General features: G+C 41.5%; 1 protein-coding gene across 4 annotated transcripts in view; it reads right to left on the bottom strand.

Moving 5' to 3' along the window:
• Positions 1-16,494, bottom strand: part of RALGAPB (Ral GTPase activating protein non-catalytic subunit beta) — a 90,817-nt gene extending 74,323 nt beyond the window's left edge. For all 4 annotated transcript variants that reach the window (XM_080685085.1, XM_080685086.1, XM_080685087.1 and 1 more), the window contains exons 1-4: positions 16,265-16,494; positions 8,568-8,783; positions 5,829-6,031; positions 1,710-1,873 (exon numbers count right to left, since the gene is read on the bottom strand). In XM_080685085.1, coding sequence (XP_080541211.1) covers positions 1,710-1,873; positions 5,829-6,031; positions 8,568-8,753 — 553 coding nt within the window. In that variant the 5' untranslated portion in view covers positions 8,754-8,783; positions 16,265-16,494. The remainder of the gene's footprint in view (positions 1-1,709; positions 1,874-5,828; positions 6,032-8,567; positions 8,784-16,264) is intronic.
• Positions 16,495-16,718: the final 224 nt, after the last annotated feature.

The following is a 16,718-nucleotide window of genomic DNA, read 5'->3' as shown; positions in this document are numbered from 1 at the left end:
TCCACCGCTCAGAGCCAAATAAGAGATGCTCCAAGGTGAATAATACAAAGTTGGGGATCTTGGAGAGCAGGGGTGCTCTCTCACCCATACCTGCACCCTTCAGATCCATCTCTCTTTTACCCAGTCAGTCGCCATCTTGTGGCCACTTTTATACTGCTGCCTTCCTCTGTAGCTCCGAGGCAATCGGTAAGGGTTAAGATTTGATCTCGATGCCCAAGGCAGAGTTCCAGGAGCCCAGTGGCGATATCAAGCTCATCCCAGTTACTCTGAGTGTCCACGCTTCATCTGTTCCCTGGAGATTGTAACTATAGGCTTATGGTGTATGAGCCTTGTGGCAACTTCTGGCTGAGGTGTGGGCGTCCTCGGGGCCAGGTACCAGCACCGCTGGGGGTCCTTCCACAGGAGCCGCCGGGGATCCGCAGGGAACGTGGGAGCCTGGATGCCAGCCAGGCCTGGGAAGGTGCGATGGGCTCAGCCACGGACACGTATGGAAGACCCACTTGTCAGATTGGGATTTTCTCACTTTTTCCAGGACTCTCTCCAAAGGTGGGGACCGGTCCAGCTTGGAAGTGGCAGCCTGGGTGGCAGGAAGGAGGGAGAGGCCAATCGCAGTCCCGAGTAAGGTGCGTTCTTAGTATTTCAGTTCCACATCCAAAGGAACACAGCAATAACTAAGGGATGGAATGTGGCCCTGATACCCAAGAGGGAGTTCCAGGGGGCCGGTGTAGGTATCAAAGCCGTCCTGGTCATGCACGAACATTCCACGCTGCATTTGTTCACAGTAGATTGTACCTGCAGTTTCCCATGCAACTCCCAGCCCACGTGTGGAGCTGCCTGAACCAAACAGGTCAGACCAGCACCTGCTGGTGCCTGTCCAGCCACCGGAGCTGACCAGTGCTCCACAGGGATCCAGGAACGGGTATTCGGTGCCAGGACGCAGACCTTTCCGGGAGATGGGCCGGATGGTAGGTGTAAGTTGCAAAGGGCTCGCCCGCGGACACGCATGGGTGTTGGTCATTGGGTTGGACTTCACTGGCGCTCGCTCTCGAGATGGGGGCTGGCCCAGACAGTATGTGCATAAAGCACTTCTGTGGGTTTTTCCCAAGCCCGCATCCAGATACCCAGAGGGCAATAGGTAAGGGGTGCGGTGCAGCCGCAGGGTCCAAAGGGCGAGTTCCAGGGGCTGGCGGCGGCTGATCCGAGGTCATTCCGGCTAAACCCCCACCACCCGGGCATTGGGACTGCAGTCTGTTCGCTGGAGATTGCGCCTGCCGGAGGCGGGAGAGGCTCACATGCCGCAGCTGCACTTGCCAGCCATGAGCCCGGCTTCTGGCTGAGTGGCGCTCCCACTGTGGGAGCGCACTGACCACCAGAGGGCAGCTCCTGCGTTGAGCGTCTACCCCCTGGTGGTCAGTGCACATCATAGAGACCGGTTGTTCCGCAGTAACAGTCGCTGGGCTTTTATATACATAGACATAGATAAGCTACTGTTCCTATCATTATAAAAAAATACATTAATTCACCCTACCATCACTGAAGATAAAATAACTTCATATCATGCTTTCAGGGTTTCCATTCTAAGAATTGTTAGCCTTGGTTTGTCAACTATCATGCCAAAATTTAAATCACCACTGAGTCTACTACTCATGAATTTAAAAGTAAACTATTTGAAGCTCAGAGATAAATTAGAAAAAATAAGATAAACAAACCTTGAACAGTTGGAGGGGCTAGAAGTATATCATTAATCTGCAGAAGAAACAACAATAAGACTTCCCAGGTTTCTCGGGCCATGATGGATGATTCGCGGGCCAGTTTCTGAATGGCTCTCAGGACCTGTAAGCATAGTCGGATCTGACTGGAGCCGTGTTCCTGTCTGAAGAAGATGGACAGATATCACTGACAATCCTTGAGAAGAGAAAGCAACAGTTTAAGGACAGGCAACTTATGGACACAGCAATGGTCTAATAATACTCCCTAAGAGAATCAGCAGACCTAAGGACTAGGCACAACCTCTTTAGTTCAAAGTTACTTCTTCCCCATCATATAGTTCGGCATTCTGGGATCTCAAGCTACCACTCCTATGAGGACTTGAAAGCTCCTGGGGTGAGAGGGAACACTAGAAATGTAAGCTTCACCTCTGGATTTTCTATGTCTACAATATACCTGCACGTGTCAAAAGGTATGTGATAGGTTTCTGTTGAATGAGTGAGCGAATACCTACAAACACTCGTGGTGCACACACTGAAGCAGAAAGACCTTTGTATTCTTTTTAAAAAAATTTAAACGCACATTCATAAGAATTCTGCATAGGATTTCATAGTGCTTATAGTCCCTATGAAGTTAATGTCTGTTAGCAAAGAACCTATGGACCCAATGAAATATCATTAACAGGTCCCTAAAACCCATGAGGTATGCAGGTAATTGCCTCAGAGATGAGGACCTGCTACTGCTATTCTAATAAAAAAGGCACCTTAACCCAAAATGGGGGCTCCAAAGTTTCTCATATATCCTAGAACAGTGGTCGGCAAACCGCAGCTCGCGAGTTTGCCGCTCTGTTGACTAATGAGTTTGCCAACCACTGGTCTAGACTAAATGTTATCGTGTAGTTGGAAGCTGTAAGGATTAGGCAATTGTGGCATATTGTGTGCAAAGAGGTAAAGGGTAGTACAGTTTTATAACTCTCTTTAGTGCACAGGACCATTTTTTTCCACAGGAATAAAATAGGTCAAACTATTAGGACTGGGGTTGAAGAGAAAAGAAGATATAGGCCCAAGTCCGAACCCAAAGTAGACCATGTAAGAATTTTGAGAATAGTAGGAAACCCACCGCATAAGCAAATGGTGAGTTGACTTCCAGACTTCCTATATGAAACCCAAAACAAGTAACTAATATTATTGAAATAAATCTTAAAGCCAAATTTTTATATTATGACATGTCATAAAGAATAAAACATGTCTGAATCAGAGTAGGAAATCTCAGACCCCCTCAAGAAATCCAGAAACTCAAGTGAATACCCCTAGAACTCTTACCCCAACCTTAGAATAGACATTCTCAGATTCTAAGCCATGACCCAGAAAAAACTTACCCTCAAGTTGCAAACAAATGACACCACTAAGTTTTCCCAAAAGAAGTCAAACCTAAAACAAAATGATGAGACATTCGCCTAGGAAAAGTCAAGAGCCCTGAAGAAGTTGTAAATTCAGTAGTGTACAAGTTTCTAAAGCTTAGAGAAATTAGGTAATCTTTACTAAAAAATAAATAGAAAAGTCTAAACACCAGAGACTTTTCCCAATATTTTCAAAAGTAACTTGTGCTCTTCAAAAAAACTGTTCTAGAACAGGGGCTAGTGAACTGTGGCCCATGAATCAAATCTAGCCCTGCCAACAGTTTTTGCAAATAAAGTTTTATTAGAAGACAGCCAAGCTCATTTATTTATATATTGTCCGTGGCTGCTTTCTCTACACAAGCAGAGTTGAGTAGTTGCAACAGATACTATATGACCCACAAAGCCTAAAATATTTACTACCTGGTGCTTTACAGAAAACTTTGTCAACTACACTGCTTTATAAGAATATTATGTTTTTAAAAGTCCAGTATACTTGAGCAATAGATCAAACCCCTAATCATTTTTTTTAAATGGTTCACTTTTTTCTCAATTATGCCAAAAAAAGGAAGAAGAGAAAAATCACACTCAGGTAAAAGAGAAAGGTTACGTCTATTCTGAGCTAATCTCTTACAAAGAAGTAAAGGCAGTTTCCTTTTTTTAGTGTCACTTTTTATAAAAACCACTAATTAAGTAAATTTGATAACCATTTTCTGAACTATCTGAATCAAAAAATTTTTTAATTTCCAATAATGGGAGATGAGATCATAACTCACAATATTTAGCACTGGAATTATTCAGCTCTCTACGATATTTTTGGCCAGGAGAACTCTAAGACTCAGTTTAATACCTTCTCAGAAGTATGCACACACACTTTTGAGACAACAAGCTAATTACAAATAGTAGCATGAATCACTTGTAAGGTGTCATGATTCTCAAAAGAGAAAAGCAAAGCCCAATGAACTCAAATGACATTGACTTTTTCATCAATACAGATTGAACACTAAGAGGTGGTAAGGGTACAAACAGAAAGACACAATGATTTACAACTCATGAAACTGTCCCATGCAAATAAAAAAGGCCAGCAAATTGGTCTCCTAAATGGGATGACAAAAAAGCATTAAAACTGCCCTAGCTGATTTGGCTCAGTGGATAGAGCATCTGCCTGTGGACTGAAGGGTCCCGGGTTCGATTCTGGTCAAGGGCACATGCCCAGGTTGCGGGCTTGATCCCCAGTGGGGGGAATGCAGGAGGCAGCCGATCAATGATTCTCTCTCATCATTGATGTTTCTACCTGTCTTTCCCTCTCCCTTCCTCTCTGAAATCAATAAAAATATATTTTTTTAAAAAAGCATTAAAACTATTTGAGAACCTGATTTGCCACAAAAAATATGCAAATTACTGCCAACCATTTCCTGTTGTTATTTCCATTTGAAATCAATAAACACAAGTAACCAGCATTTAAGTCACACTAAAGGTATTATCAGTATTGCACCAGACACTGTAGAAGCCTAAAATATGTACAGCCCAGTAGCTGCTCTCAAGTTGGTTAGATGGGAAAATGAGACATACACACTTTAAAACCTGAGGAAGATATAAGAGTAACACAGGAAGTACCACACAGGTTCACAGAAGTTATGGTCACTATGGGCCTCGATGGTAAGGTAAGGCTTCTCTTTACAGGGCAGGACTTAAGATAAACCAACAAAAATGCAATGAGGACAGCTAGGAGAGGGAAAGGAGGAGTAGAAAGACGAAAGAGTAGGTGATAATAGGGAAGATCTTTAAGGAATGTTTAATTTATGAGTCTGACCAAAGAGCTCATGCATATTTAGTAGCAGCTAATCTGGCTAGGGGCCAGATTACAATAGACATATCACATGAGGTAAGGAGTTTACTCTTAATCCTAGACACCAGAGTTCTTAATAGATATTTTTTCTTTTTAATTCAGATTCCCCAAAGTAACCTTCCTTCTAAATTTAAAAAGTTAAAATTTATAGAGCTTTGGATGGTTCAAAGTCCCTCACCATCTAACAGACCAAAAAGCGCTAACTTTTCCAAGACAAAAAATAGTTAAAAATCAAATTTTCTTACAGAAAATCCCCACAAATGTGTAGAGAACTAATGCTTCTTCATTCATTTATGTATTTCCCAAATTCTTTGACATAATTTTTTTAAGTTGGAATAAAATATTTAAGAACAAGTAAGGCACATATCCTACATTATAATATTAAGGACTTTGCCTCAGAGATGGGGAGAAATCAGTAACAAACTGTCAAGATATTTTTTTGGACTACCTACAAGAAATTTGCCCATAATAATGTCAAGTCTGCTTACTTCAATGTTTTCATTCTCTCTTAGGAAAGATTCATTTTAAGGTAGACTAGAAGGCTTAGTTGCTTTTAGTTTAAGTGGAAACAAAAATTAGATAGGCTAAAAGTATGTCTTTTTGAATAGAAGGGAAAAGGTTTACAGTATTTTAAATATCTAATAGCTATCAGATTTAGAAGAAAAGCCAAAAGCCTTTAAAATGGGCACACACTTAAACATATAAGCCCATCTCTCCTAATATTTATATAAATATACTCTTTAACTGAACAAGTAATGAAAGTTAACTGTTCAAAGGACTAACAATGAAATCAGTTCCTATAATACAAAAAGAGTAACATTTATGAATATTTTACTATGATCTTGATAAAAGGCCAGATAGAAAGGTATAGCTTACCTTGGTACAAAAAGATTTTGCAGGTGTTTTAGTATACTTTGAACATATAGATTCGGTTCTTTAATAACTGGCAACGGAATAGAATCTTTCGGCAACACTAAAGCCATAATCCAGTCTGTATATACATCAACACAATATTTTACAGTTTCTCCATCCAATGGAAGGGTCAGTCCATAGCAAATTACTTCCATGGTCCATTTTACCTAAAAAAAAAAAAAAAAAAAAAAAAAAAGAAAAGAAAATATACATATAGAATTATCACACATCCCAATCTATATCTCAATAGACTGATTTAAAATGCTAACCTCTTTTATTGCCAAAAAAAACCAACCTCTCAATTGACAATATATTCATCTCAACACATGTCAAATTTATTCTAAAGAATGTACCTTTCATGTATAAGGCATACTTAGACATTTCCCAAGCAAAAGAGTTTCTAACTCTCTGTCCCTCTCCCTTCCTCTCTGTGAAAAATCAATAAATTATATTTTTTTTAAAAAAGAGTTAAGCAGAAAATAAATTATTTCTTTCTAAATATTAAGCCTATGTTGGCATTTACCCTTTAGACATTATTATTGTTTGCTCTGAAAATAAAAAGTTAAGTACAGGACATATTGATTTTCCACAGAGATTGGAGGCAAAGCAATAGAAAACTTTTGATACTTTTCTCCACTTAATTACATGAGAGTACATGTACCATTTAGGAAATAATGTACACAAATTCAATCACATTCCATTTCCAGATTATGAAACATTAACAACAGGAAGGAAAATGAACTGCTCAACTCATATCTTGTGACTATTTTCTCTACTAAAGAAAATAATTAAAATGGAAAGGTAAGAACAAACAGAAGTGAGAAGGTAAGATATTAACAAGGCACTTAGCTGCACTAATTGAGTTACAGCCTCCCGACCCATCTGAATCACATCCTAGAGGCTGAAAGAACTTACCAGAGAGGCTGCTGAACCATTGCTTACAGTCCTGAAGAATGAATAAGGTATGATGAGAAAGAGAAAACAGCCCAATTTGCAAAAGAGGATGAAACTACATTCCAGGTACTATAGAATGGAAAGTTTAAGTGAATTCCAGACAAATCTGGGACAAATTACTAAATGAGCACTTATAAAAGGGAAGCATGATCACTGGGAACCAGCCTGCTCAAAAAGAACAAGTCATGCCAGATAAGCTTCATTCCTTTATAAATAGGGTTACTATGAAGGCAGTTGACAATTGTATAATCCTGGCAGTTTATGAAGCACTTTCATAAATATCATCTAATAATCAAAATAACCCTGTGTGAGAGGGTAAACTATCCTGACTTTATAGGTAAGAAAACTGATAAGCAATTTGGCCCAAGTCACTGGTTTGGAAATGCTGGAGCTGAAAATTTGAACCCCAGTCTTCCAACTAGAAATCTGAAGTTATTCTCACCATGTTATTAACAGCAATATCCTTTATAATAAAACCCTAATATGCAAATTGACCAAACGGTGGAATGACCAGTCGCTATGACGCGCACTGACGGCCAGGGGGCAGACGCTCAATAGTGGTCAGTGTGCTCCCACAGGGGTAGCGCCACTCAGGCTCACAGCTGGAGAGCGCAACGGCGGTGGCAGGAGCCTCTTCTGTCTCCGCAGCATCGCTAAGGACCCCTCGGGGGATGTCTGACTGCCAGTTTAGGCCCACTTGTGGGGAGCGGGCCTAAGCCAGTAGTCAGACATCCCCTGAGGGGTCCCAGACTGCGAGAGGCCTCTAGTAACAATATAATGAAATGTAATATATAAAATAGCAATAACCCTGACCAGGTGGCTCAGTTGGTTGGAGTATCAATGGTTGTGGGTTCAATTCCCGGTCGGGGAGCATACCCAGGTTGTGGGTTCAATCCCCAGTTGGGGCACATATGGGAGGCAACCAATTGATGTTCCTTTCTCACATCGACATTTCTCTCTCTCTCTCTCTCTCTCTCTAAAAATCAATAAACATATCCTCGGGTGAGGATACAAAAAAAAAAGCAGTAAGTATTAAAGAAGTCAGCACAGTGAAGGTGTGACAAACAGGGTGGTGGGCAGAATTTAGCTACACAAAAGAAAGAATTTTAAAAGAGATTGCAAGTCCCTCTTACCAAAGACAAAGGAGAAGTTATCATTGGTGATATCTTCACATGGTAGATTAACTGTGTAATTCTAGAGAACACTAGATTCAAGGGCTACTCTCACATATTCTTTTGAGGGTGGGAAAAGAGAATAAACAAGGGCTGCACCAGAGCACCCCTATCTACTCATGTGCCATCTCTTCCTAGGACAAGACAGCAAGGGATTATAAATACACTAAGAGGAGAGTGCACCATGACAAGTGCTGGTCCTCAGGATAAATCTCTGCTAGGATACTCTGAAGAGAGAAAAATGCTCCTCCGAAAGAAATGGAGACTTTCCAAACACACTCTGAATATAAATCTGTGGACTGTGCCTTGAGTTTCAGAGAAAGGGCCTGACACTCAAGTCTCTGTCTTGGACATATAGCTCAAGTGGAGAATTGAGTCTGACTAGTAGGAAGTCCCAGAAGCACAGTGATACAATCTATTTCTTGCAACTGCCACAAAACCTGAGCCTCCGCCCCACTACCCAAATAAGGTCAACATAGAGAAGTCACATTGCATTGGGCAGAAATCCATTAAAAAGATGTCAAATTCGTTTATAAAGTTATATTTTCACATAGTAGAATGAAATGAAGAAACTTACTTCTTTGTCAGTTTTTAACAAACTCTCACTACTAGCCACTGAAGAAGTTACTAAGGCCTGCCCGAGAGGATGGACAACTGCATTTGCCACCTCTCGCCCAACGCTCTCTGGATAGCTGTGCAGAACACTGGTGTGACCCTGATCATTCTGAATCACCAAATGCAGGGACCTCCACTCAGAGTACATCGTGCCGCTAAAGTACTATCCAATTGGCACCTGAAAAGACAAAATAGAATTACATGTCAAATTATACTGTTGCAAATTAATAAAAGGAAGTAAAATACATATTTAACCTTCAAGGCAAGATAAAGAAGCTGCAAATATTGCCTGAAGACGACTGAGAATAAAACACATCTAAATGTTTTGAGAAATATCCTAAAAATAGCCTCATGGTGAGATCACATAGGAAGGCAATCCCTGAGAAGCAGCTAGCTGTCCAAACACCTCCCCAAAAGAGCCCTCCTAACAGACAGACGGTCATCGTGCAAGGTGATAAATGATCAGAGTTGGTACACTTATAGCATGAAGGAATCCTCCTCACACTATGATCTGGATAGAAAAAGATGAAAGAATGGAGTACCTTAAGTAGGAAAGGAAGACAAAGGAAAGAGTTTACTCGAAGACCCAGATTTTTCAGTTAATGGTTTCCAGGTACCTAGTACATGCTGGAAACACACCCCTGTAATTTCCCATCAATGTCCTCAAATCAAACACAATATTCTTTGAGAATATTTTATTCCCTGCAGCAGAGGCACAGAAACTTCTGGTACTGGAACACCTAGAAGTCAGTGTCCTTCAAAAAACATATTAAGAGCTCCCACTTATTGAGCATTTATTACATACTACTCATGTAATCATCAAAACGACTCTATGAATATTAAGTAGTATTATCTCTACTTCACAGATGAAAAAACTGAGACATGGAGAGATCTGCTTCTTATCTAAGGCTTCAGAGCTATAATGTGATAGAACTGGGTTTTGAACCACATCTGCTGGGTTCCAGAGACCATGCTCGTAACCATGGCATGTCCTCTGTCTCTCCCTTTCCTATATGGCAGGTACTGCTTCTCCCTTCTCCCAAGCTATATATTTTCCATGAAATGATGTCTAAGTCTATCATACAAATGAGAAATTTTAGTCACAGAAAACACATCTATATGAATGCAATATAAATATTATAATCATAAATGCCATATATTTATGAAGAGAATCAAGGATGGTTAGCACTTTCCAATTCATTTCTGTTAACTTCCACTTTCTACTTGCTCTGAAATGTTTGTCCAGCCAGCACTGTTTAAACAAAATACATGGGTACACGTAATCTTTAAAAAGTTCTAGACCTTAACCTAATTTTTCTTCAAACTGGAAGAGACTAGCATTGTTTAATTTTACTTTAGAAAACCTCATTCTAGCTCAAGTAATATCAGTGTTTTCCAAGAGGATATGGTATTAGAGAATCATGAGCCTACAGAATGAAGATCAAACTCCTTAGCATGAAAGATGAGGAAAAGGATGGGGAGGGTTAGACACTGCAGTGAGATATGAAAACATAACTGAAGTCAGATGATTAAGGACTTTTACTGTTATGTTAAGGATCCTATGAATCTCCTCCCCAGATAAGGCAGTCAGCTAACAACCTGAGCTACTAGCGGAGAAGTCTCTACCTTCAATGCTCCAGAAGTAAATATGATAGGAGGAAGGGGAAGATGTTCCTTGCAGATCATTTCATTTTCTTCCCAACTCTACATGCACCCATTTTCTTAGTAATCTCTCTGGAGGTTTCTATTACCAGGTGACTGTGTGCTGGGTAACAGCTTATGGCTTATAGGTATTACCGCAGAACAACAAGAAGATCTGACCTAACTGACAAACTACCAAAATGATCAATACAGTGGTAGGCACACTAAGACCGCAGGCTGACATTAATTACATCAATTGACTCAACCAATATTTATTGCATGCCTTCTATACACCAGGCACAGGAAATGTAACAATGAAGAAATATCATCCCTGTTCCCAAGGAGCTTCAAGTCTAATTACAGAGAACAATTTTTTAAAACTTTGTAAAGTAAATCTAGACATCAATTATCTCATTAAACAAACACTTTTTAAACACCTGCTATATGTCAGGTATTGTTTTTAAAGAATGTAGGTACCATTGTGTCCTGCAGATATAAACAGGACACAATGGCTGCCCAAAAGAAGGTTTCATAGTGAGGAAGACAAGCAAAATCCATTACAACAACATAATATAATAGCATTCAACATGATAACTGATGTGATGAGGTATGAAGGCAGCAACATGCAACAGAAAAACTAAAGATCTTATTTAATAACAATGTAGTTTTGTATACTTCAAGGAATTTTCACATGTAATTTCATTTTATTCCAATAACAAGCCAAGAAAATTAAGACAGATGTCACTAGTCACTTGGTGAGGAAACAAAGTAAGGTTATAACTTGCTCAGGTCACATCAAGTAACAGTAGAGCTGGGACAAGAAAGCCTCGAAGTCCAATGTTCTTTTCTTTTTTCTGACTCCATTCCTCACCATATCTCCCTGGACAAGACACTTGGTATTTCTTTGTCATAGTTCTCTCATTTGTAAAACAGGGAGAATACCTGCAGTACTAGCTAAAGTTACTTGGGAGGAGGATCAAATAAAACAACATGAGTCACCCTGGCCAGTATAGTTCAGTTGGTTGAGCATCATCCCATGCACCAAAATGTCACCAGTTCAATTCCCGGTTGGGGCGTGTGTGGGAGGCAGCCAATCGATGTTTCTCTCTCACAGCAATGTTTCTCTCTCTCCTCTCTCCTCCCTCCCTCTCTAAAATCAATTTTTTTTAAATTGTTTTAAAATAAGCCAACAAACTTTGAGATGTACAAATACAATGTACATATTCTTAGGCATGCCTCCTTTCTCTTACAGAATGCCAAAACACTGAGTAAATAAACAAACCTTGCTGGATTTTAAGGCAAATACATACACTCAAGGTCATCCTTATAACTTTATGACTAATAAAGGCAAAAGGACCACAGTTCATATTTTGTTGTAGTCCTATTGACCCTACAAGACAAATAATCAAGTTTAGCTAAAAAGGAATGTATTCACCTATATACCAGATTCTAACTATTAGGGATCCTATCAAACACCTGAATTACAAGAAAGACAGACAGGTTCTGCCTACATTCCTCCCTATTGTGGAAACAGGCAGTTTTTACTAGTCTATCTAAAATAAAAAATAAAAAATAAATGAATACCCGTTACCTTCCCCTCAACAGCACTATCACAGTTCTCATCTTTTATTCCTCAGATCTGCTCTGTCCAATACAATAGCCAATCCACATATAATTACTTAAATTTAAATTAAATTAGAAATTCAGTTCCTTAGTCACATTTCAAGTGCTCAACAGTCACAAGTGGCTAGTGGCTACCGTATTGGACAGTGCAAATATAGAACAGTTCCATCACTGTGGAAAGTTCTATTTGACAGAGCTGACAGGTATTATACTTTTACTTTCATTACAACCTTGACTATAGACTCCTTAAGGACAGAAGCTGTGTCTTATTTACCTTGGTATCCCAATTTATATAGCAAAGTACACATGGTACACACCAAGTACTCACTTTACATCTAACTGAATATCTCAAAGACACTCTGTACACTTCCCCCATCCCCAACACACACACACACACACACACACACACACACACACACCACACACCGCACACACACACAAAAAAACCAACACACGAAGATATCCTCTCACATGGGAGGAATGGATGTGGAAGGAGACACTGCACCCAGAGAAAAGTGGCCTTTCTAATTCTAGATGTGTTAGAAGCCAACCATTTAAATCTTGGGCAAGTTACCTACTTTCTTCACCTATAAAAACTTGTAATTAAACTCCAAGTATCTTAATTCTATAACTTAAATCACCTTATACTAAAGGAAATCATGTAGTCTATCTAAAAGGTCTTTACACATGCCAGGGAACACACCTGCTAACACTGACAGGAATCTCAAATTAAATAGATTCCATTTTTAGGTTTCAGGCTATCATGATTAGAGTCACTTTTGGTCTTTAACTGAGCAAGTGAAATTTTCACCTTTATTACTTTGGAGATCAACTAGAGACTTAAACCCAGGCTTAAAGATTAAGTTTCTTCCATGTGCTGAGGCCAAAACTGGATACCCTGTCCATATCTGATCAGAGAAACAAGGGCAGGTTTGAATTTAACATGAATTGTCCCATTAGTTTCTACATTAACCTTAGCCTAAAAATTGAGAAACAGTAAAAATCTGAACCAAAACAATCTTTTTATAACTCTTATGCTGCAAAGAATGTCATTACATGAAATGTATATTTTTTATTGTCACATAATTTACCATATTAACTGCTATAAAAAATCTTTATTGTCTAAAAACCTCTTCATGACCTTCACACTTCTATAAACTTTACATGCTTTTAAGACCAGTCAAGAATGAATACAATCTGAATTACTGCTCTGCCTTCCTTTAAAACTTATAAATACATTGGGCAATAGTATTAAGGCATTATGCACTAAATACATACTAAGTCTGTCAACTCTGACATCAAGGTTTTAGTCTTCATCAAGGACTTCTATCATCTCTTCTGGTGAATAGGATCAACTATTCCCAATAGCAATTCCATCTAGTAGGATTTACCAAGTACCAACAAGGCAATAATCCTATATAATAAAAGCCTAATATGCTAAGTGTCAGGTCGGCAGGTCGGCCATTCAACCAATCAAAGCATAATATGCTAATGATATGCTAAGGCCACTCAACCACTTGCTATGACGTGCACTGACCACCAGGGGCAGACATTCAACCAGTCAACCAGTCACTCTGACGTGCACTGACCACCACGGGCAGACATTCAACTAGTCAACCAGTCACTATGACGTGCACTGACCACCATGGGCAGACGTTCCAACTGGTAGGTTAGCTTGCTGCTGGGGTCTGGCCGATGGGGACTGAGCGAGACGAGCTGGACATGCCCTGGAACCTCCTGCAGTCCCTCCCCAGCTGGTCAACCTCCTGCATCCCTCCTCAGCCCCAATCATGCACCTGTGGGGTCCCTTGGCCTGGCCTGCACCATCTCACAAACCAGGACTCCTCGGGGGATGTCGGAAAGCCAGTTTCGGCCTGATCCCACAGGTCAGGCCGAGGGACCCCACTGGTGCACGAATTCGTGCACCAGGCCTCTAGTATTTAATGGATGACAACTAAATACTGTTTTGGACAGTGAGGTGGGGAACATATGCAAAGATCTAAGGGCAATAAAAAGGTTTCCACTAGCCAAAACCGGTTTGGCTCAATGGATAGAGCGTCAGCCTGCAGACTGAAGGGTCCCAGGTTCGATTCCAGTCAAGGGCATGTAACTAGGTTGTGGGCACATCCCCAGTAGGAGGTGTGCAAGAGGCAGCTGATAGATGTTTCTCTCATCGATGTTTCTAACTCTCTATCCCTCTTCCTTCCTCTCTGTAAAAAATCAATAAAATATATTTTTTAAAAAAAAGGTTTCCACTAAAGAACTGGTTGTAACTGATTGCAATAAAGTCAAATATTAAAAATCAACTGCCCTGCTGGGGTGGCTCAATGGCTGAACATTGACCCATGCATCAAGAGGTCACTGGTTCAATTCTCATCAGGGCATATGCCTGGGTTGCAGGCTCAATCCCCAGTAGGGAGCATGTAGGAGGCAGCCAATCGATGTTTCTCCCTCACCAATATTTCTCTCTCCCTTCTCTCTAAAACCAATAAGAACATATTTTTTAAACAAAATCAACCAATGTTGCCCTGGCCAAGTAGCTCAGTTGTTTGGAGCATCATCCCAATGGGCCAAGGTTGCAGGTTCAATGCCCAGGCACATACAAGAGTCAACCAATAAATGCATAAATGGGTGGAATAGTGGATCAATGTTTCTCCCCTCCACCCATTTTTCTCTCTAAAAAAATCAATTAAAAACAAATTCAACCAACATTGATTGCGCAGAGTTAGTCCTACATAGTGCATTGCCCGTGTAAAAACTAGTAGTTTATTCAACTGCTAGATGGAGAACTTAATGAACCTAACTACAGTATTTCCAAGCAAAAAGAATAAAACAATATACGTTAGGAACTACCAAATACCTTTTGCAAAAATGGAAAGAGAGAAGAAACTATTTGCGGCATGAAGTCTATAACATAAAAAGGACTCAAACATTCCATTGAGTAAAATCTTTGTGAGTCTGTATGTCAAAGCACTGGGAAGAATACAGAGAAAGAGAACACATGGTTCAAGTTGCTCATAATCTAGAAGAGAGAGAAACACACAACAAAGAAATATAACTGGTAAATTCCAGTATGATGATGCAAGGAGCAGATAGGAAAGTCCCAAGGTGATAGGGGGTCATGGACAAAGCATCTGGAATGTTGGGAGATATGCAGCTGACAAGAAAAGGATATATGCATGTGTATGAGAGAGAGCATAAGTGTGTGCATTTGGGTGGAGTGGGGAGAAAGCCTGGAGGACAGTCTAGGTAGAGGAATAGCATATTAGGAGAGGACCCAGATGTTAAGAGACACTAGATCTATGTGTACTGTATATTCTGGAAAATTGCAAAGTTTTGCATGACATGTATATACTTTAAAAGATCCAGCTAACTCAGAAATCCTGCAGAGAAATTTACTTCCCATCCCCAGCCGACTTTAAACAAGGAGTAGTAGTCAGTGGGCCCAGTGAAAAGACTTTTGCCGGTGGAACTGCATTTTTAACAAATTCCCAGGTAATTCTCCTGCACACCTAAACAGTGAGACACTGAAACATCTTTCGAGATGCAGAATTACCTACCAGTTCCAAACTTTGCTGCACACTGAAATCATATGGGAATCTTAAAAAAAAAAAAATAATAATGACGTCTGGCTTCACTCCCCCCTCCCCCCAAATTCTGATTTAATTGCTCTGGGTGTGCTACCTAGGCATCAGGACTTTTGAAAAGCTCCCCCAGACGATTTTAACCTGCAGCAAAGTTGGAGAGACACTGACCTCATTTCAAGAACGTGAATCTGGATTCAGACTGCTTGGGTTCAAATTACCAGCTAAGTGACCTTGGGCAAGTAAGTCACTTAACCATTCAGAGCCTCAGTTGCCTCCTCAGTAAAATGGGGATCATAATTCTATTCTCAAAGAGTTGTTGTGAAGTTAGATGTAGTGAACGTAATGGCCTGGCATAATGCCTAGCATACAGTAAGCGCTTAACAAGGTTTAGTTGTTTATCCTCAGTATTAACTCTTCCTCATCCGAGTGTCACTGTGCAATAGGCAGCATGGTCCCCAAAGGGAGGAATTAACTCGACCAACCTTTCTGCTGGACCAAATTCTTCGCTGGAGTTGTCTAGCTCCGCTCCAGACCCGCCCCCTACCCCCGGTTGCCAGGAGAGAGCTTCCCCCGGCTGGGTCAGCTCCCAAGGACTAGACCGGGTTTGAACAGACCCGTCCGACGCCACCGACTCCAGGGCCAAGTTCCCCCGGACCCTGTGCGTCCCCAGAAAAAAAAACCAAGATGTGCTTCCGAAGGCCGGGCACTTGAAACACCCCCGGCCGAGAAACAGACTGGGCCGTCCCGGGACCGCCAGGAGGGGAGGAAAGGGGAGGTCCGGCAGCGACGGGGAGGACCGCCCGATTACCTGAGGCGACGGGCGGGGCCCGCATTGCTGGGGCGGGCGCCACCACTGCCAGCCGCACTCGGCCTTCCGCCTCACGCCACGAGTGCCATAGGGCCGGCGTTTTCGCGGCCCCAGCCGACTGTCCTCAGGCGGTCGGTCCGTTCACCGGTCAGCGACTCTCTGAGGGCGCCTGGGGACGACGAAGGCCGGTCGGGCCGGCCGGCTGGGCTCTGCTCAGGCAACTTCCGACTGCCAGAGGCGACAGCGTCAAATAACTCCTCCAGCTGAGTGGGCCACTGCGCATGCGCCGCGCGCCTGGTCAGAGACTTCTGCGAGTCCTAAACGGCGGCGTCAAATAATTCCCGAGACATGGAGCCGGAAGCTGCGCGTGCGCAGCTATCCCAGATCGCCGCGCGGGGTACATTCCCTCCTCCCTTTCCGGAACAAGTGGAGGGGGATGAGTGAACTGACGAAC

This window comes from Plecotus auritus, assembly GCF_963455305.1.
Source record: "Plecotus auritus genome assembly, chromosome: 8".
NCBI lineage: Eukaryota > Metazoa > Chordata > Mammalia > Chiroptera > Vespertilionidae > Plecotus > Plecotus auritus.
The sequence above is the reverse complement of the archived record's forward strand: the minus strand, read 5'-3'. Positions and strand labels throughout refer to the sequence as shown.